Source organism: Brugia malayi (assembly GCF_000002995.4).
Source record: "Brugia malayi strain FR3 genome assembly, contig: Bm_v4_Chr4_scaffold_001, whole genome shotgun sequence".
NCBI classification, from domain to species: Eukaryota; Metazoa; Nematoda; class Chromadorea; order Rhabditida; family Onchocercidae; genus Brugia; species Brugia malayi.
This window is the reverse complement of record NW_025062478.1, coordinates 12,464,731-12,485,590: the sequence shown is the minus strand read 5'-3', so window position 1 is coordinate 12,485,590 and position 20,860 is coordinate 12,464,731. Positions and strand designations below refer to the sequence as shown.

General features: G+C 30.0%; 5 protein-coding genes across 6 annotated transcripts; 3 read left to right on the top strand and 2 right to left on the bottom strand.

Annotated features, from left to right (window-relative positions):
- Window positions 1-640: 640 nt before the first annotated feature.
- On the top strand, window positions 641-1,926 carry Bm1062 (Uncharacterized protein; the record flags this gene model as incomplete). Of its 2 annotated transcripts, XM_043082542.1 has the most annotated exons (3): window positions 641-829; window positions 1,445-1,579; window positions 1,750-1,926. In XM_043082542.1, 3 exons carry the CDS (start codon window positions 641-643, stop codon window positions 1,924-1,926), a joined length of 501 nt encoding a protein of 166 aa, XP_042938476.1. The 2 variants fall into 2 exon arrangements, with proteins under 2 accessions (XP_042938476.1, XP_042938477.1); XM_043082543.1 differs by lacking the exon at window positions 641-829 and having other exon boundaries at window positions 1,523-1,579.
- A 3,176-nt stretch (window positions 1,927-5,102) lies between these two features.
- Window positions 5,103-12,349, top strand: Bma-angl-1 (Endonuclease/Exonuclease/phosphatase family protein; the record flags this gene model as incomplete). Its single annotated transcript, XM_043082541.1, has 17 exons — window positions 5,103-5,179; window positions 5,766-5,851; window positions 6,079-6,125; window positions 6,507-6,562; window positions 6,664-6,754; window positions 6,917-6,982; window positions 7,468-7,545; window positions 8,007-8,130; window positions 8,918-9,000; window positions 9,267-9,364; window positions 9,532-9,680; window positions 10,023-10,169; window positions 10,271-10,404; window positions 10,830-11,061; window positions 11,517-11,605; window positions 11,764-11,844; window positions 12,173-12,349. The coding sequence occupies 17 exons, from the start codon at window positions 5,103-5,105 to the stop codon at window positions 12,347-12,349; spliced, it is 1,815 nt and encodes a 604-aa protein (XP_042938475.1).
- A 3,064-nt stretch (window positions 12,350-15,413) lies between these two features.
- On the top strand, window positions 15,414-17,123 carry Bm7685 (MSP domain protein; the record flags this gene model as incomplete). The annotated part of the gene is made up of 5 exons (XM_043082540.1): window positions 15,414-15,544; window positions 15,949-16,027; window positions 16,475-16,546; window positions 16,676-16,759; window positions 16,983-17,123. 5 exons carry the CDS (start codon window positions 15,414-15,416, stop codon window positions 17,121-17,123), a joined length of 507 nt encoding a protein of 168 aa, XP_042938474.1.
- A 741-nt stretch (window positions 17,124-17,864) lies between these two features.
- Bm7686 (Uncharacterized protein) lies at window positions 17,865-18,314 on the bottom strand (the record flags this gene model as incomplete). The annotated part of the gene is made up of 2 exons (XM_001895261.1): window positions 17,865-17,955; window positions 18,184-18,314. The coding sequence occupies 2 exons, from the start codon at window positions 18,312-18,314 to the stop codon at window positions 17,865-17,867; spliced, it is 222 nt and encodes a 73-aa protein (XP_001895296.1).
- Window positions 18,315-18,588: 274 nt separating this feature from the next.
- Window positions 18,589-19,373, bottom strand: Bm7687 (Uncharacterized protein; the record flags this gene model as incomplete). The annotated part of the gene is made up of 4 exons (XM_001895262.1): window positions 18,589-18,787; window positions 18,956-19,074; window positions 19,149-19,238; window positions 19,323-19,373. 4 exons carry the CDS (start codon window positions 19,371-19,373, stop codon window positions 18,589-18,591), a joined length of 459 nt encoding a protein of 152 aa, XP_001895297.1.
- Window positions 19,374-20,860: the final 1,487 nt, after the last annotated feature.

Sequence of the window (20,860 nt, the reverse complement as noted above, 5' to 3'; positions counted from 1 at the left end):
GAACTAATTATAATGCTATTAAAATGATGAGTCATTCATTGTAATGAATGTCAAATGATGAGACATGCTATCATTTGAGAAAAAAAAAAAAAAAGCAATTTGTTGCACTTTTTTCAATTATTTCTTGAAATTGAATAACCCAAAATAACTTCTTCTTGCATGTTGATTGCATGCATGCAAAGAAGTAACGCTGCAAGTTTTAGGAAATAATTAGCTGTGTTGAAACTTTTATATTTCATTTTTTAATATTTAAAAAATTTTTCGAAACTGATTACAATTTTTTTTTTAAAGAAAAATTTTTGTGGAAGTGAAATAAAACTAGCCAATATTAAATGAACTTGGCAGTATCATAAAGATTGCATACAATAATGTCAATTCAGTTTTTCTTCTAACTCTCCATTCATTTTGTGATTATAGTGTAACTTGAATAGAAAGTATTACCTAACTTATTTTAATTAATTTTATTTTAATTAATTTTGGTTCTCATTGAATTGCTTAAACAATAGATAGAAACAACTAAACATTGGTACCATTCCCACTATTCGGAGAATTATTTTCAATTCAGGTAGTATTAGCATTAAAGACTTAGGTGTTTATGCATTAGCTAATCTAAATTTAAATTTTAGATTTCACAACAGTTATGAAACCGTTTGTTGTTGTTTGCACAGTATTCCTTATGTCAATAAAGCAAGCAACAACCTGGCGATCGCTTCCTGCGCCAAGTTCATGCGATTCATCAATAATATGTCCTCCACCAGTTATATGTCCACCTCGAATTTGTCCACCATGTCCACCGTCTTTTCCACCACCTATTTCACCTCCTTCATATGTATACATTTCTTTTACTGAAATTTCTAAAATTGTTTCGAAAGTTTTATGATTAAACTGTTTGCTTATTTTTTTTTTTTTTTTTCATATAAATAGTGACATAAAACTTTCGAACAATCAATCATATGTGGCTAACATTACGTCCGCTTTAAGTCAACAATTAGTTTATAAATATTTATCAAAGTTTTGCAACGTAAGCACTAAAAATTACAAACTATTAAATAAATAAATTAAAACTATAACACAATGTATTATGTATGGTATACGATACTATATATTATATATTTCAAAAATTATTATGAAATTTGATTAAAGTCAACAAATTTAGTTTTCATAATTGATAGATTCTTCTAATATTATCGAAATCCTTTAGCCAGCGATAGCTCACAGTTGTTTCCGGAATCTACAATTCCGGAATATTATTGTCCAAGAATTTTGATGTATATTTTAGCCTTCAATAATTCCTAAAATAAAATGCTTTGTTATTGTGTTCAAAAAAGAAAAATTGCTGCTACTCAATAATAACAAAAAGCAGAAGTTAGTGTTTACATTCTGGAAATTTTTTTTGTGAATATATAATGCTTTACTCGAACTTTTCATATTAACCAAATTTCAGAAACCGGTTAGCGTGTGTTGTCAAACGTGCGTATGTTCAGTACGTCGTAAACGTGATTCATCAAGTGGTAATAATACAATGTATGAAATAAATCCCATCTGTAATAATGATCAATTAATGGTAATTATGAAAAAGGTGAATATTTCATATTCTTTTTTCTCAAATATTCAATGTCCATGCAATATTTCTTCGTCTCTATCATTTATCACTTGAACATAAATTCTATTATCAGTAATATGTGAAAGTATCTATTATCAAACACATTTAATTTTATTGCATATCTTTCTTATTAATTAATTCTACAGAAGATTAGAACGAATGCAACAGAGTCAACGTTTGCCATAAAGAAAGCAGCTGATTCTATGCTGGGAGCAGAATTTAACGTATTTTGCGCAATGAATGATTTGACACACGTGGCGTACGCAGAAAATTTTTGTCAACATAAAAAAGGCAATGTTATATGCTTTGCTTACAAAATTTGACCACTTTGTTTTTTGTTTCTTTTTGTAGAATTTAATTTACCAGTGAAAAAAAAAATGATAGAGATGTGGTATAGCATGGTGTTTTTGTCAAATTTTAGGTTTAAAAGAAAAAAATCAATAATAGTAATTCTGTAAACATTTCGTACTTTTTTTTTTACTTTTTCAATTACACTGCTATGTTTCATTCAAAGAATGTTTGAATGACGTATTAAATGTAAATCTATAAAGAAGGGAATAATGTTATGCTGTAATGGTTTTTAAAATAAATTTTTTCCATTTTATTTATTTCCTTTTTTAATTTAAACTAGAATCTTCAACTTTTTTTTCTCACAGTTTGAATTATTTGTATGAAGAAATGTAAAAGACGCATATGGGACATAACAAAAATAATTTTACCTTTATAGGAATCTCGTTAAGTCTAAGCTGATCGATTGAGCGAGTTCATTATTTCCTGAAACTGTATCCGGATTTTCTGGGTAGAGAATCCGGATACAGTTTAGTACGAAAATTTTGAATTTGAAGGATACATTTAAGCTCAGTACAAAAATGAAAATTTTTACGGTCAGTTAGGAAATGATTCACAATATCCTAACTACTTGAACATTTTACCCATGAAATTCATCATTCTTACCCACCAATTCATCTTGTATCAAATATCTTTTATTTGCTTTATATATATATATATGTTTTAATTCTGCCACTTTCATACATAAAACTATAGTAAACAATTGAATAAAGTAAATTCCTCAATCATTAATTGTTCAATTTTCCTAACGCAAATTCCACATGAAAAAAAAGAATTTGAAAATCTCACATCTAATCAATTCTGTGATCTTTTTTTGAGATGATGGAAGAGGAATTTAACAATTTAATTATACTCTCATTGAACATATTTGCGAATTCCTGTCATCCTGAAGATATGACTAGGCAATCAGAAAAGACGCATTTGATGTAAGAAATTATTGTTCTCTTCGGGAAAATGATAATTAAATTTTAATTAAGCGTTACAACTTAAATCATAGCGAATAAGAAAAGTTGAAAAATTGGTTCAATATAATGTACTAATACTAATAAACTAAGGTATGCAAAAATGCATCGAAAAGAGAAAAAAATAATTGTCAGCAAAATTTCTAACTGAAAAGCAAAATGAAAAATAACATTGAAAATTTTATATCCTTTTGCGCCTCAGATTACTGCACATCTCAACAATTCATATTTGTTGAAATGACGAATGAAAGAAAAGAAAGAAGACAGCGCTTATTTGTGACAGTTATACATTGGTCGAATTAGAGGGAAGTGAGAAATAGTGGTAGATCTGGAGTAGTTATAAGGTTAAGTAATGAAAATTGTCGTAAGGTTAAGTAATGAAGATTGTCGTAAGGTTAAGTAAGGTTAAGTAATGAAAATTGTTGTAAGGTTAAGTAATGAAGATTGTCGTAGGGTTAAGTAAGGTTAAGTAATGAAAATTGTTGTAAGGTTAAGTAATGAAGATTGTCGTAGGGTTAAGTAAGGTTAAGTAATGAAAATTGTTGTAAGGTTAAGTAATGAAGATTGTCGTAGGGTTAAGTAAGGTTAAGTAATGAAGATTTGCGATTAACGTATTTAAGGATTGTGTATAAAGAATCTGGTATATTATCAGACAGGTAGAGAGAGGATTGCAACAGGTAAGTAGACAAGAAATGAGATAATCATACGTCGCATTTATACACGTGCTGTAGGAAGGATGACGTGAAACGTGAGCGCATGCAGTACATGAGTGATAGGTTTTACAACAATGAGTGATATGATGATAGTATTTTTCAGTCTCACGTTGTTCTCGTCGTTTTTTAAATTTGTGATGGAAGTGATATGATATATATTTCAACTCGTCAGTGCTACAATTCAAAAAATGTGGTCTCGAAACTTTAGTCGGTTATCGATGGCTGTTATTCTGGTCAATACTGAAGGTTGTGCTTGTGAGAAAGTGGAGAAGAGAGGGAGGAAGTGACGGGAAGTCTCGGTAGTTTAGTGATTTGTCTAAGGAAGTGACGGGAAGTCTCGGTAGTTTGGTGATTTGTCTAAGGAAGTGACGGGAAGTCTCGGTAGTTTGGTGATTTGTCTAAGGAAGTGACGGGAAGTCTCGGTAGTTTAGTGATTTGTCTAAGGAAGTGACGGGAAGTCTCGGTAGTTTAGTGATTTGTCTAAGGAAGTGACGGGAAGTCTCGGTAGTTTGGTGATTTGTCTAAGGAAGTGACGGGAAGTCTCGGTAGTTTGGTGATTTGTCTAAGGAAGTGACGGGAAGTCTCGGTAGTTTAGTGATTTGTCTAAGGAAGTGACGGGAAGTCTCGGTAGTTTGGTGATTTGTCTAAGGAAGTGACGGGAAGTCTCGGTAGTTTGGTGATTTGTCTAAGGAAGTGACGGGAAGTCTCGGTAGTTTGGTGATTTGTCTAAGGAAGTGACGGGAAGTCTCGGTAGTTTGGTGATTTGTCTAAGGAAGTGACGGGAAGTCTCGGTAGTTTAGTGATTTGTCTAAGGAAGTGACGGGAAGTCTCGGTAGTTTGGTGATTTGTCTAAGGAAGTGACGGGAAGTCTCGGTAGTTTAGTGATTTGTCTAAGGAAGTGACGGGAAGTCTCGGTAGTTTGGTGATTTGTCTAAGGAAGTGACGGGAAGTCTCGGTAGTTTAGTGATTTGTCTAAGGAAGTGACGGGAAGTCTCGGTAGTTTGGTGATTTGTCTATGTTCAATATTATATGTATTTGTTAATTGATGGGAACAAGTGAGATGATGTTGCATAAATCAGATTAGAAGACATTAGGTGTTGTCAACTATTACCTTTGTTCTTTTCGACAGGTTAACATTCCCAGTAGTTTTTGCTTTCTCTTATCTAAATGGCTCATACATCTAAAAATATCTAAATGATCCAGAAAGAAGCCAATAAATAGAAATTAAGTTTGGTACATTTGCAAAATACTGCAGTGATAAAACTGATTACAAATAGTTGAAAACTTTGCATACTCGACATGAAATATATTCGCAGTAGTGTTTATAACAATTAAATATAAGGAATATTGATCTGATGTTGTAATTGAATAAAAGTTTTGGATGTCATTTCGAATAATAAATCGTTTTCATTCATTTTACTTTAATTTAATTTCTATCTAATTCATATTATTTTAATCAAATTTTAGACCATTCGAATGTTTGGAGAGGAAGAGATGAAGCGTTATTGTAAGAAGATGAAAATATCATCTGTGATGAATAGCAAAAGATACAGGTAATTACAGAGATATTATATTGAATTGCTCTCCACTTCTTTCTAATAATTTTTTATTGATTTATTCGCTAGAGAGGAAGGAAAGAAAAGATGTATTTATCACTGAATTGTTATGAAGTGATTTAATCGTTATAATTAATGCTATTTTTTTATTAATGTATTATTGGAGAATTTATTTTCTTTATTATATTATAAATTAAAAGGAAATAGGGAAGAAATGGCTGGATATAATGGAAGTGAAAATATTTCTTTTATTTGGATTATGCAAAGTTTTGTCCTTTTATATATTAACTACAGCTATAAAACATTCAAAATGTGAACTGCTTCATAAATGTTTAAAATGTGATGATAATGCAGATTTTTATCATAGAAATTAATATAGTATTTCAGGAGATTCATTAATGTTTTGTCAACGCAGCTTACAATTTGGTGTCATGGTTCTGCTACAGTTGCTCCTAAAATAATTCAATTTTTTGTGATTTTTATAAGAAGATAAAATAGAAGCATTTGGGAATGATGAAAAATTCACAAAAACAGGATTCATTTCTTCTAGAAACCCAACTAAAAGATTTACTTATGCTTTCAGTATTGTTAGATCACGAAAATCCACATCACAGTCACCTCAAGTATTTCAAAATCATAAATCTACTTTCAACGTCTTCCAGTTGCTCGGTATGTCATGAATTGAATCGATTGTATGGGAATCCATAAAATATGTTTTTATAGTCTATATATATATATCAGGCTTCATTTTACCGACACCCATGATTTGATTGATATTAGCATATGGCTTGTAGTTACATACATTCAGTCAAAAACACACGGGAAAGGTATATATATATATGTGATCCTTGGACAAATGATTAAAGATTTGTAAAGATATTAATAATACCTTTCAGTGCCGAAGGAAAAAATAGAAATTGTGGTAGATGATACATCAGTAGAGGTATGTAATTTGTTTCTTTGTTTTGTTTTAGTTATTTAACTTATGCTTGCTTAGCAAAGATAAGGGTAATATACGCCTCCAACTATTATATTTTGGAATTTTTATTTAAAAGAATATTTGAGATTCTATAAAGATTCCGTAAAAATTAATCCTCATGCTAATGATTAGTTGACGATCTTGTATACTGATTATTGTATGGCACTTTCACATTTGGTTTCGAACTATTCTAGATTAATCGTTTACGAATTTGGCTGGATTGCTAACAGGCCCTTTACTATTCCATGGCTTTTATTGACTTAACCTGACTTGTTTGGTATTATCTAGTCATTTCCATCTCTAAAGCTTGTTAAACTAGAACTGTTTATGTTAGAATAATTTCAGGTGAACTGTGACACAGATGTTCAAAAATTGAATGGAGATAAAGCAAATGAAACTCAGTTCGTTTTTTTCATCTAAACTCATCAGAACTTTTTCCCTCCCTTTAAAATGTTTATTTTTCATAAAAAACCAAGAGATTAAGGGTAGCGTTACTTTTCAGAGACGCTATAGATTCAGATGTTATTTTATTAACAGACGAAGAAGAAAGTTTATCTGGCAGCCAAAGGAATTTGAGCGATGTCAAACCCGAGGTTTATTTCTATTATTTCAGATTTTTGGTCTTATAGTGACTAGTTTTTAGGAATTACAAGAAATTACCATTTTTTTTTGTGGTGGAATTACATCAAATTTTAATAGCATTATTCGACATTGAACTTTTTTATCTTACAGAAATATTTTTGTTCTTTTTGCAGATAGTATTACTTAATGAGAGTTCGTCCAGTGACTTAGGTATTTCGGACGAAATTATCTGTTTAGAGGTAAATTTTTTTATTTCAGTTTCGATTCATTAATGCGTGGCAAGTGTTTCATTTATAGAACATGCTATCTTTTGAATATATAGAATATTTGGCAACTCATAAGGACTCTAGTTTACATATCACACCATGATCCTTGTTCATGTAATTCGTTCATAAAAATCGTATGGCATGAATATTAATAGCATGCATGTGCATAGATACTAGATGAACCTTAAATTTTCATCCGAAAAAAAAAAAAAAATTATTTAACTTAAGAACTAAGGAAAGGAGAATCGTAATCCTTTCAAATAAGCATTAGGAAGTTAAAACTAAAAGCATATTTTTAGCATATTTCTACTCGCCTAAGAACTGTTCTACACACTAAATACTATACCTTCTATTCATTTAAGGATTGTTAGCGTTGAAAATATCCGAATTCTAGGTCATAAATTACTGGCAGAAAATTTTAGTAGTCAAAATTTTAGGGTTAGCGTACTTTTTTGCAGGATATGAACTTGGTTCATGAAGCAGGACTTTCTCCCCCTACGCTACCACAGAAAACAATGAAGGAGCAACAGGACGAAGTAACTAAAAATTTATTTTATCAACACGTATTTAATCCTGATGTTTGCTGTTTTGACAAAACATGTAAATTGTTATTGTTACTTAATTGTTCTAAACGTAATAAATATCTTGAAAGGTCTGTTTAATATGCGATACTTTTCAATTTTGATTGTTTTACTATAACTGTTTTAGTATAATTATTAGTTTCTCATTGTTATATAATTTCCAATTTATTGTGAAATACTTTTTCATTTTATTTATATGAGTTACAACTTTTGAAATGGCTGTTTCTTTAGCGATTGCTTTCTTTACGACAAAAATTGATGCCTTAGAACTTGACTATATCAACACAAGTGGCAATCGTCAAACCATAAGATTTTTGTAACTCAAATTTCTACACAGTTGATGAACCTTTTAATATAAATAAGTTTCATTTTCGTGCTAAAGAGTTTACTACCATTTAACAAACTGATTATTTCAGACAGGGAGATCTACGATTTGCGAAATTTACCGAGAAAAACAAACCGGTTCTTATCTCACAAATAACCAAAGCTTTCCTTGGGCTCACAGTCTGCTGCCTTCAACTTCATCGTATCGCCCTACAAGTTTGTTTTTGTTGGTGAGAAGTTTCGAACTACGTGAATTTTCCTTTATTTGGAGCACTGAATCCTCCCCACTATTGTTTTGCATTCCTTTTCGACCTACTGATCAATCCCTCTATATGAAATTCAGTTGCAAGTTAATATGAAAAGAAGGAAATATCAAAAATTTGCTTCCGGTGCTATTCAGCTGTTTTTTTTTTTTTCTCATTTGAATCTTTATTATGTGTGACGGTAGCCTTGCTGCAGTTGGATCAAAACGGAAAAGCTCTGTTTTGATTACTTTTGCAGACTATCACAATTATGGGACAATAACATTAAGAATGCTCATATTAACCAAGTGTATTTATCAACACATTGTAACATCTTTTCCTCTTACATAAATTTCTGCTAGTGTTACCAGTTGCGTTATTTTTTTCTCTCTTTTTAAACTGAATGTTTTATATGTCTTGCAAAAATGAATGTTTCATATGTCTTTGCGTTTTTCTTAATAGTCAATTAATCATCCCTGACCTTGAATGTTAGTTTAATGAATTCAGTTTGAGATTTTCTCATTCGACTATTCATTTGCAATAAGTTCTTTCTTTTTAACAAAAATCAGGATTTATAAGGCTTGTTTATTAGGAAAATGTTGGGAAAAGTAAGAAAGTTTAGAGTTGAGACATTGATGAGTAAATTTTATCAGTATCTTTATTGATAGTGGAGAAAATTTTTGATTGAGTTGTCTTGCAATATGTAGATCATTTTATTTTTGCTAAATACAATTAGTCAGTGCTAATTATATATATTGCAGACATGCCAGAATTTGTGGATTTGCTGACTCAAGGTACTTTATCAATTTGTAAGAAATGGCTACGAAGATGGGATGTTGTACAGGTTATTTCTGTATATTTGTGCGTAATACCAATTAATAGAGGGTCTCATTAAATATGTTTTTTACTGTTTTTACTTGATCCATTGATAGTTTAAAAGTTGTTTGAGAACAGAAAAAAACAGGTTCCTAGTAGTGATCAAAGTTTTTCGGTTTTTGTATATGGAATATATTTTCATGCAGTATGCAGTTCACCGTGATTTCAGTATTGGTACTTCATAATATCTGGAGTTTTACCTAGTCTTTTTTATATTAATAATTATAATTTTAGAGCGGAGTGATCGATGGTAACCCATTAAGGATATGTAGTTACAATGTTCTTTGTCAACAAACTGCCTATAAAACTCCTGAATTGTACATACATCTTGCGTGAGCGAAACTTCTTGTATTTTCTTTTTTTATGAGCATAGATTATATTTTCTCTCCCATATATTATCAAAGTTTTTTGATTAATAGCAGCTGCTTGATAAGATAGTTGTGACATTTATAAGAGAAGATGCACTTTTCACTAAATGATAGTGATAGGTTTTTTTTAGGAAACCAGGACGTGCTTACGAATTAACTTGGGAAAACCGGTGGAGGTTGTTGACACGTGAATTCTCAATGATCGCTGCAGACATTTTTTGTCTTCAGGAAGTGCAGTACGACCATTACGATTATTTCTTTAAACCATACTTCGAAGCTGGTGAGCTTTTCATATAAAGTGTCTTAATGGCAGTATATTTCATATGAAATGGCAGTATGATAGTACACATTTAATTACTGATGTGCAAGTTTTCAAAAACGAATAGTTCCAGAAGTGGATTGTTTTAAAGTAGTTTTACCTTCAATACAATTTATTACAGAATGTTTTTATATTATTTTGAAGTTATTGTGGAAATTGGCTTAAATCTTAAGTAAGAAGTAGGCTTCCTTACTCTATTGAAAAAATTATATTCTTACCTATAAATTTGCTGCTTCATCGTTATACTTTCATTATTTTTTTGAGATATTGCTCATGACTTTTATCATTTCATGAATATTTTAGCTGGTTTGCTTGGTAAATACAAGAAGCGAACACATAGTTTGATAGATGGCTGTGCAATATTTTACAAATCTCATTTTCAACTGCTTAACTATCAGCATATTGAATACTACGTAAGCAGTGATTCAGTATTGGACAGGGATAATATCGGTAAACAGTTATATTTTTTATTTATTATTTTGTTTGAGTCAGTATGGTGAGTGAAATTACTCAGAATAGTTCTTAATTCTATATTTTTGCTTCCATTTCAGGTCAATTGGTTCGTTTAAAAGATATGAGAAGTGGACGGGAATTCTGCATCGCTAATACACATTTATTATTTAATAAACGACGTGGTGATGTGAAACTTGCACAACTTGCTGTTTTACTTGCAAACATCGATAAGGTGATTTTTCTACTTCTGGCATATGATGACGCGGGTATAGCATTTTTCTGTAGCTTTTAAAAGAAACCGGGAATGGAGATAGTGGGTTATAATGATGCCTTTTATGAAGAATACTTTTGCCTGAAATGCCAATAAGGTAATTTCACATTTAACTGTGTTGATATGTGTCACTAGACATCTTTGGATAAGCTAAATTAACTCAATGATAGCGAAGTCAAAATTTATTCCTTCAAATATTTACTAATTTTTAAGGGGTTTTTTTCTAACACACTAGAGAATATTCAAAAATATTGTGTAGTAGTCAGAACTTTATTTAAAGGCAGTTTTTAGTACCGACAATTAAAAGTCGCAAAGAAAATTGGTTGTATATTGTTTCAGTGTTGAAACATAAGAGTTTGCTAATAGAAATAAATTTTTCTTTACAGGAATGTGGTCCGGAATCTGGCCAAGAATGTCCGTATATCGTGTGCGGGGATTTTAATATTCAGCCATATAGTCCACTGTATAATTTTATCATGAGTGGTGAAATTTGTTTCACTAATCTACGGCGAGGTGATATTTCAGGCCAAGGTAGTCCTGGTGGCCCGTTTGTTTCAGTTAATCTATTGCCTGAAGATGTAAAAATTGCTCGAAATTGTCGATTCAAATATCTGAAAAGTAGGTCTATAAATCTTTCTTGCTGTCCATATTTTTTGAAAGTTAGGAATATTCTCTGTATTGATATATATTTAGGTGTTGATGCTAAATGTGAAATTATGAAATATAAAGTTGCTTCATGCTTGCTATGAAGTATAAAAAATCGATCTTGTGTTATTCCAGAACTTTAGATACATTAGCGATCGTTAACTTTGTTTCGAACTAAGAGCTTTACAAGCACACAACAAACTAGCAGTATTTTTTTGTTAAGTTTCTGTCTTATTTAAGACAATAAAAAATATTGTACTTTAAAATTTTCCAAATGATCACTTTTTTATTAAAAATTCAAAGTATTGAAATTTTACAGAGCATTTGAACACTGTGAAGAATTTTGGATTTGTATGGACAGAGATTAGTAATATTTTTGATGTTAAATTAAAATTTTTTTGATACATGACAAATGATAGCATTTTCAGATCGTGCAATGTTACTTCCTTCGATAAATTGCTGGAGTCATCCGCTCTCTTTCAACAGTGTTTATCATCATGTAAATACAGAGGGCGGGGTAAATAACATTTCCATAATTTTATTATTTTGTAGGGGAATGTATTGCTAAGACATCCGCAGTGTCAGACTCCGAAAAACTGTTATCAATTTTTATCGAACTTAAGCTTGTTACATGTTACATGTAAACTTATTACTTATTATGGAAATCTTTTTCAGCCAGTGGTTTCAACTTATCACAGCGTTGAGGCTGTTAATCCAGATTTCATATTTTATTCTGTCAAATCAAATGGAATGAAGGTTATTTTCACTTCAAAATATTGAAAGTTTTACTTATGGATTGTTGGGAATACTTAGACTTCCTTTTTTTTCACAAAATTTATATGTCTTCTGTTATTTGTTTCTGAGTATTATTGTTTACATTCTTTAATGCACGATAATACATCTGTGCATTGCAAATAATTTTAAGTTCATATGTTCATAATGCACAAAAACCTGATAGTTTTTTCTTCAATATTTTGCGTTTTGGTTTTTTTAACATCTTAAAATTAGGAACACATTGAATATCTAAATAAAACCTGCAGAGATTTGTAAATTGACCAGTTATCCTTAACTTTGTCTTTTTCAGCAAGCGATGTTCCCGAGTTTCAATCAAGAAATAAATGTTTCTGAAAGAGAAATACGGTTGATTCGACGTCTTAGTTTGCCAAATATGAATCAGTTAGCTGGAACTTTAGGTCCATGGCCTAATTCATCGACTCCATCCGATCATATACCTCTCATTGCTGATTTTGTTTTGCAGTAATAATTTCTGCTGTTATTTGGATAGTGTAAAGAAATTGTTATCAGATGTGATTTAGTTATGGAGAAAGCAAACCTTTAGGAGATGAAAAATTCAGCCGTGCTGAATATGGTTGTTAGTAATGTTACTTCAACATATTTTTTTATACTTTGAAGATGTAGACAAAGTTAGTGTAGAGAATTTATTTTAATAAAACTAATTCTAAATTTTCTCTTGTCTTTAATTAATTGATCTTAGAAGTTCTACAATGGATGCCTGGTACAGTAGTACTATGATTGCGATTCTCTAGCAGATTAATCTTGTGTTACATAAAATATTAATATCGGTATTGATTTTCTCACAGTAACTAAAATATGGATGATTTATCGAATTTCAGTGTTAACCGACTTTATGAATTAGAATTCTCCCCGAAGGCATTTAAATGATTCGTTCACTGACTTGCGATGTTATGATGCAATGTTATGACATTGATAATTACTGAATTTTGGTTTTTTGGGTGGCTGAAAAAATTCTCGGTAGTAGAAAATTCTTTTTATTTAATCCTATTCATTACCTAGATTACCTCTCTTTGAAATTAGAGAGCACTCTTTACTAAAGAATTCTGATGGTGACAATTAGCTGAGTTATTTTTAAATATCCATCCTCTTCTTTTAGTCGAACTAAATAGAAAACAAATTATCATGAGTAAATTTACAGTAGTTGTGTAATATGTATCATATGCAAAAACATATATGTATTATTAAATTTACAAAATTTCCCCTTTTATCAACCAGTATTTTAAATTCATTGGAATAAGCAACACATTTATGCATTTACCAATTAGTGTTGACCTTCACATCTAGCAGCATATGTACATCTAAAAAAAAATCTATATTTATACTTACCATAATTAAAATAATAGAAATTAAAATAACAACAATCTTATTACCAGATCTTATTACGATTATAATTTACTTTTCTTGTCCAGGACAAAGGGCGTAAATTTTCGATACTTAACCAGGTAAGATAAAATTATGCCAGTTTTTTTCTTATAAACATTTGCTCAATTCTAAGAAATTACGAATGAAAGAGAAATTAGAACATTTAAGTTATCCAAGGAACAATAATGCGAAACGAATAAATCAGTAACATTAAAGTGCATGGCACACTAATAGTCAACGGTAGAGTAATTAGCTGATTTTTTGTAACTCAACGATTCCGCATGACGCAGCGTAAACATTCCTCATGCTAACGTCCGTTACGTCTATACATCAGTATTCTAAATTATATGAATTGATCAACAGAAATCAATACGGCATTAGTTGGAACATTCATGTAATTCAATCATATGTTATCAGTCTCGGTTAAATGTCTTATTTAGGAATTATCGAGTGGCAATGAATAATTTTTAAATGTTCATATAACTCAGTCGAGAAGACAAAAATTATAGAAAGAGAAGAAATTCATTTTCCATCTGAGAGTTGCAAAAAAAACTAGCAAACGAATGAGAAATAATATTACGGAAAGAAAAGTGAAACAGCTTTCGAGAGGAACATTTAAGATTGAGAAGAGAAGTAGAAAGGAGTAATTCTGTTAAATGGAAATGATCGTGTAATTTGCTGAAGGTTTTTTAACCGGTGAGTATGTTTTTTTTTTTTTTTTTTTATTTTAGCTTTATCAAAAGTCGATGTCCATCCTTAGACAATGTACTGGTCACTCTCCGTTGATGGTTGAAATAAATCTGTTAGAAATTTTCTTTCTCTTTATCACTACCTCATATATTTACCACTCATTCAGTGTCTCATTTATTTGTAGCACTGGACTCTACCATATAAATTACTTTGATAAAGTAAAAATGAGGGAATAAATTTGTAGCCAAGAGCCTATGGAACACAAAAATTTGTTTAGTCGTTTAGGTTATTTATATTAGATTGTCGCCTTATATAACATTGACAGATTCTCTAATAAAACATTTTAGAATATTATTGATTATTGTTCCAATCAAATATAACTAAATTATATATAGACAGCATCTCAGTCAGTCTTCATCTATCCTATTTTCCGGATTATTATTCTATTTGAAACAAAATTACAACTTTCAACATAAGAAATAAATTCAATTCAATTTCAATGATTTATTTTAATCTTAAGAATGATTCATTATATATTTACAAATTGAGTTATTTTGTTAATTTTGATTTATTTAACCGAATAAGAAATATCGGAAATGATTGAAGCATTCCATTTCTTATGCAATAAATGAAAGAAATAGATGATAGAAAAGGTTAGAAAGCTTTCACTTAATATTTTGCTTCTCTCTCTGATGATAATTCCATGGATGTAATTAAGATTAAATTCTGATAGTATCACCAGTAACTGCTATCATAACCAAATTAATTTCAACATTAGTTTAACAAATTGATATGTCGAATATTTCATATTCAAATATCGTTGATAACTATAAAAGATAATAACTGTATATTCGAGATTATTTGATAATTGTTTTTTTCTGTTGTATGGTAAGCTATTTGCTATTTTTAACCTTTCAATATTTTGTGTGGGCTGTATTGAAAGAGAAGATCAAAGATTGATTGATCAACCTTTGATTAGTATAATTTCTGATTGTATTGATTGATCAGTGTAATTTCCTAGCATTTAAAGAGAGCAATTTTGAAAGTGAATAATAAAAATTTGATATTTTTGAGTGAGAAATTATACACTTGAAATGTTAGAGTTGAAATGTGAAAATTACTGAAAAGCAAAAATAAAATCAATGTAAAGATAGCAAAATGTATAGTAAGATAGATTAGATAATGAGAAATGTTTAATTGCCTTAAGCTAAATTTTATCTCTGAGAGGATAATATTTTGAGATGGTTGCGGAGTAATATTTAAATTTACCTATAAAGTAGACTTGGAAAATCAGTGAAAAGAGAAGTCAGAAAAAGATTGAAGTAGACAGTAAAATAGTGGTCTTCAATTAGTTCTTTGGAAAGTTTCAGTCATCCAGAAACGAATAACTTTTTGTAAACATTTTGAAAATTGGTGATAATGGGAGAAAATTTAATTAAATTTCTTGCAGATCAAAAATGACTGAAAGTAGTGCATTTTCGACTACATCATCAATGTTACCAGGCGGTATTCCTAGACCAATCGACCATACACCAGATGAGAATGAATTTCAAATGACTTTAATCCCGATGACAAGAATCATTTTCATGTGTGACACATTTAATAAGTAATTTAAAATGATAGGAATATCTTTCTTAATTATATAAGTTTGTCGCTGAATTGAATTTCTAAATTTTTTTATTTGTAAGAAACATTTTAAGAGCTTCAGAATAATTTCCTGAAACGATAACCAACATGAAATATCATCAAAGAGGAAAAGAAAAATTTTCCTCTTAGAATTAGGCTGGAAACAAAACTTGAATTTATATATTTTCAAAACTTCTATATCGTAAATTATTGTTGTATGAACTAAATTATTGAATAAATGAATCAAAAATGAAATTTCTTAATGATTTCTTCCAGTAAAAAATGACTTTTGTTTCATTTTAAATAAACAAAACACAAAAGAAAAAAAAATTAATGAAAAAAAAAAAAAGAAAAAAGAAATTTCAGGGATGAAGATATTGGTATTAAGCCAGTAACAACATCTGTCACAATTCATAATGATACAGTACTAGTGCAAGCATTTAAGGTTCTTCTTTTTTTTTTCAAATTTTGCCAGCCTATCCGAGACAAAACTATACTTAAATTACTTGGCATTAAATTTCTCGACACATACTTCCTAAACATTTCATATAACATGTTTCTTCTATTCAATTATCGCAATTATCAGTGAATTTATCACAATTATCAATGACATTTATTTCTATGAGACTTTGAAGATTCACTGTTACCATTCGGTACGATATGCGCAAATAACATATAAACATTGGTGGAAAAATTATTGTAAAAAATTACTGGAAAAAAAGGACAAAAAAAAAAAAAAAAAAACAAAAAGCGAATTTTTGCTTTTTGCGCATTAAAAGATAAATAAAGATTATTACTCAACAAAATGAATTAAATACAGGTAAAATGTACATCAAATAAAATGAATTAAATACAGGTAAAATGTACATCAAATAAAATGAATTAAATACAGGTAAAATGTACATCAAATAAAATGTTTACTATTAGACCATCGTATGGAATTATTGCTCCAAATGAAAAAAAGGTTCGTTTAAATGTAACATGATATTGTCTAATTGAATCTGACTACATCTCCACTCAATTATTTCTAAGGTAACAATATAAATAAATAGACGAATTTATAATTTCTTAAATTAAATATCAACAGTTTCAGAGTATTAAAATAACATTTAATTGGAAAGATGTGCCGAAAGATGACTTACACTTCATTTCATTTTATCATATTCGAATTAACGAAGTATGAATTCAAATTCTATTTTCTCTTTTAAGTTTATTCACTGATTAAACAATTATAATAAATTTAAGTGAAAAATAAAAACAAAATCTAAATCGAAGATACAATCTTCCATATGAAATCATATTTTACACTACATTTCTAAGTTCTTTTATTTCATACATTGTTTTGACAAATTTTAAAAAGTGACCTTCACGTCTATTATGTATTTATTCTCTAACTGCAGAACACTTGCAATATGCAGCCACGAGAGATTTTTGAAAAATATAAACCTGAAGGTGTGAAGCGCATTCTGTGTCAATTCAAAAATGCTAGTGGACAACCGATTCATCAACCTGATCCGAAACCTAACACAGAAATTGCTTGATTGATCAACTAGTCTGTCCACAACGAAATGACAGTGAATACTATGATAAAATGTGATGAGATGATTAAAGTAGACACACCATGAATTGAAATGCATTTTGATATGTTACGGCACATTCAACCGGTTATCATCACTTATTCATTCAGGATCTCTTCATGAATTGTCTTATAGCTTCAAAACTTTTTTTACAAACAAACTTTTTCTATGCTCAATTTTTTGCAAAAAAAAAAAAAAAAAAAAAAACAAAAACAAAAACTTTACCTGTATTTTTTTAATACATTTCTTCCTGGGCTCACATAAATTCCTCATTCCATTATAAATTCTGGTATAATCTGTATCAATGATTTATAAAACAGAATTGGAAGTTGATTTTGTGAATGTTGCAACAAAGCCTCCATCTTTAGACATTACATTTGATTGACAGTTACAGTTGCAAACAAAAATTTCGACAGTTTGGCAAGTTAACGAGTACAATGTATTGATTGTTTTTTTTTTTTTTTTTTTTTTTTTAAATTCTTTCGTTGTTTCTTTTTCTCAATTCAAATATATTTAATACAACTAAAGAGTGAGAACCGCTTTCTCCAAAGAAATGTTAACATTTTTTGCAGTTAGAGCATTCTTTTAAACTATTTACTATTCGATGTTTCTCATAAATATAAAATATATATATTTCATTAATTTAAATAAAATGCACGCATAAGTAGAAGCGTGAAGAAAATATAGTTTTATTAACGGTTATTACTAATCCACTGGAAATATTTCTGTTTTGCCATCACCACGATCGATAACAAGTGATTTATAATATTGTATTAGCGCTGACATCGAACGAAATCTGCAATTTAAGAGCCTCAACCTTAAATTTTGTATACTAAAAAAAGAGATCACTACGCTTCAATAATTGAAATTCATTTTTTTTTAGATGCTAGTTTGCAGTGCAAAATATTACCATGGAGTAGTAAAAATGAAAAATTTCCAGAAATCTCACTGATCATTAGGTAGAACAAAAATGATCGGTAAGAAAGTTCACTTAATTCAAGAGAAAAAAAGAAAAGAACAATACAATGGTTGCTCACGATCCTCAATGCCACTCAAATCCAGTTGCCAAAATGATTCGGAACCAAATTCATGTCTTTTAAAACCGAAATTGTATATTTTTCCAGATGAACTCATATAAGCCAACATCAATGGCATTTTGATTGGCATCTAAAAGAATGATTTTCAATATGACTGATATAATTTAAATCTTTCCAAGTACATTTTCTATTTAAAAAATCCCTTTTTGAATGGCTTTTTTAATCACAACAAGTGTTTAATTTTGACAATAGATATATGGATTACTAGAAAACGATTAATCATCTTTGTGTGACTACAGAAGATATATAAAAAAGTAATATAATTTTGTTCAGTTTTTTTTTCTTTTTTTTTTTTTGTTCAAACTGACGGAGAACATAAAAAATCGATTTTATCAATTACTCATCTGACTGAATGAATTCATTGATTCTGGTCGCATGTAAAAAAGACGAAATTCTGTAGGTTGCAAAATGTAGCGCAGACTGGATGTCGATTGAACGCCCACATAGATACTACTACTACTACTGTCTTTCGTTTGTTCTGTTGCATGGCTATGTGACACTTCAAGCTGTCCTTTTGACTGCTTTCTACTCCTAAAACAAGATTGTGCATCAAAGCGTGGCACAGTACAGAGTGATTTCAAAAATGGATGCATATCATTTGTCACACTTACCCATCCTATTTTGCATCTTATTCTGCCCGAGTATCGAAGTATCTAAGATGAAATCTGTCACAGGTAGAGAGAATCATACAGAACGAACTTGAAATCGTACTTTTTATTTTGTCGCTGTTGTTCAGAATGCTTTTGAAAACGCTGTTTTTGCTCTCTGTATTCCTTAAGTGAATAGCGCCCTCGACGTGGACGCATTGGCCAAATCACCTAAATACTATTCTTGAAATATTCTAAATGGCTAAAATTATAATAAATGATTAGTAATGAAAGCCGAAACTTACATTAAGAGCTGGATTGACGAGATTACCATGTTCATCTTCAAATACAGCATAGCTTGGAGGTGATGGACTACTCTCACTTTCGTTGCTATTCTAAAAAAACTTTAATATGATAAAATCGTAATGCAGTTTTTGCTTAAAATTTTTGATTAAAATCAATGAAAATTCCATATATACATTCTCATCGGTGTCCAGCTTGTCAACTGCGCTTGAAGACGAATCAGTCATTGCCTGGAATTATAGAACCGCTTGATCAGTGGCTCAAGGAGTAAAGTGACAATTCATGATATTGTCCTCCTATTTATGTGTTAAACAGTGAATTACTTATACTATAAAAGAGAAAAATAGAGGATAAGAATCCTCTCAATTGATTTTGGCTTTCAGTCTTTTCCATTCTATCAAAAATATACAAACAATTCTAAATAATTCTATACTTACAGGACATTATTGCTATTTCTCCATTCAAATTCATAAAAAATCGGACTATTATGTAACAAGTGCATGTAATTAGTATGTAATTGAATTTTTCTTTTAAAATTTTCAGATTATCCGAAAAACAGAACATAAATGATATTTTCGGGGAGGAATAGATTCAAATATATGTCTTCCATTACCAGTCCTCAATAAATGCCAGTCCTCCAAACAATTGAAACTTTTCATATCCACTTGAGGTATGTCAATTCTTCTTTTAATAGACTGCAAAAATTTTGAAGCTAATCGATGGTGCGCCCTCTTTTTCAATTCTTATCATTTACTTCGTTAAGCTCACCCTATTTTTTCAAGTTAGCAGTTAATTCTCCGAAGATTATTTTCCCATCTTATTTCTTGTGAATTTTTGTTTTTTATGAGCAGTTAATTTAATCTTTTTTTTTTTTTTTTTTTTTTTTTTAATGAGTGAATCATTTTGGCTAATTCAAAATGATGCCATCGCTAAATTTTTTCTCACATTCACTGTCTTCTATTTCAATTAATATGTTATTCTAATTGTCACATCTGAGATCCGAAATGATTCCTTGCAATTATATCTCGAAGAGAATATTAACTCAATCTTTTTAATGATAAAATGAATAATATTTTATGATGTGCAGTTGCTGTTACATCCCGGTACAGTACTGTTTTTTTTTAAACTGGCAACATGTGGAAAAGATGTTGCCATGAACATGCAATTTAATGAATTTAATGAAATATTTCATTGTATGTATTTGTCGTTCGACCATGACCACATAAGTACCTGTGTCACTGCTCTGCTCGATGAGTTTCATCAAAGTCAACATTATCGGACGGTCCATTAATCTCATCCAGGTCATCGGTTTTAAGGTGATAACGATTAAGGCAGAAAGATGACCTTGTTCTAACCGCGTGATCCTGCACAATTTTCTCATTGCTGCCTTTCTTCATTTTTCTAAAACAGTAAATTCATCAATAATCTTCGGCTATCTCACCTACTTCTCAAACAAGTAAAAAACAGCTTTATATATTTGAAAAAAGGAAGAGAAAGAGAAGGAAAAAGAGAAAGAGAGATCTTCAATATTATATCCGTAAGTAAACAAACATGTACTGTTTTGAGTGTGAATGAAATTAAGTCTTTCTCCATCTGAAGTATTGTCAATTACATTCTCCTAGGATATTTTCAATTCTGCGTTCTAATTACAAATTTCAAATATGTCCCACCAGTAATACTTGCAAACTTGTAAAATTTGAATTTACTATTTTTT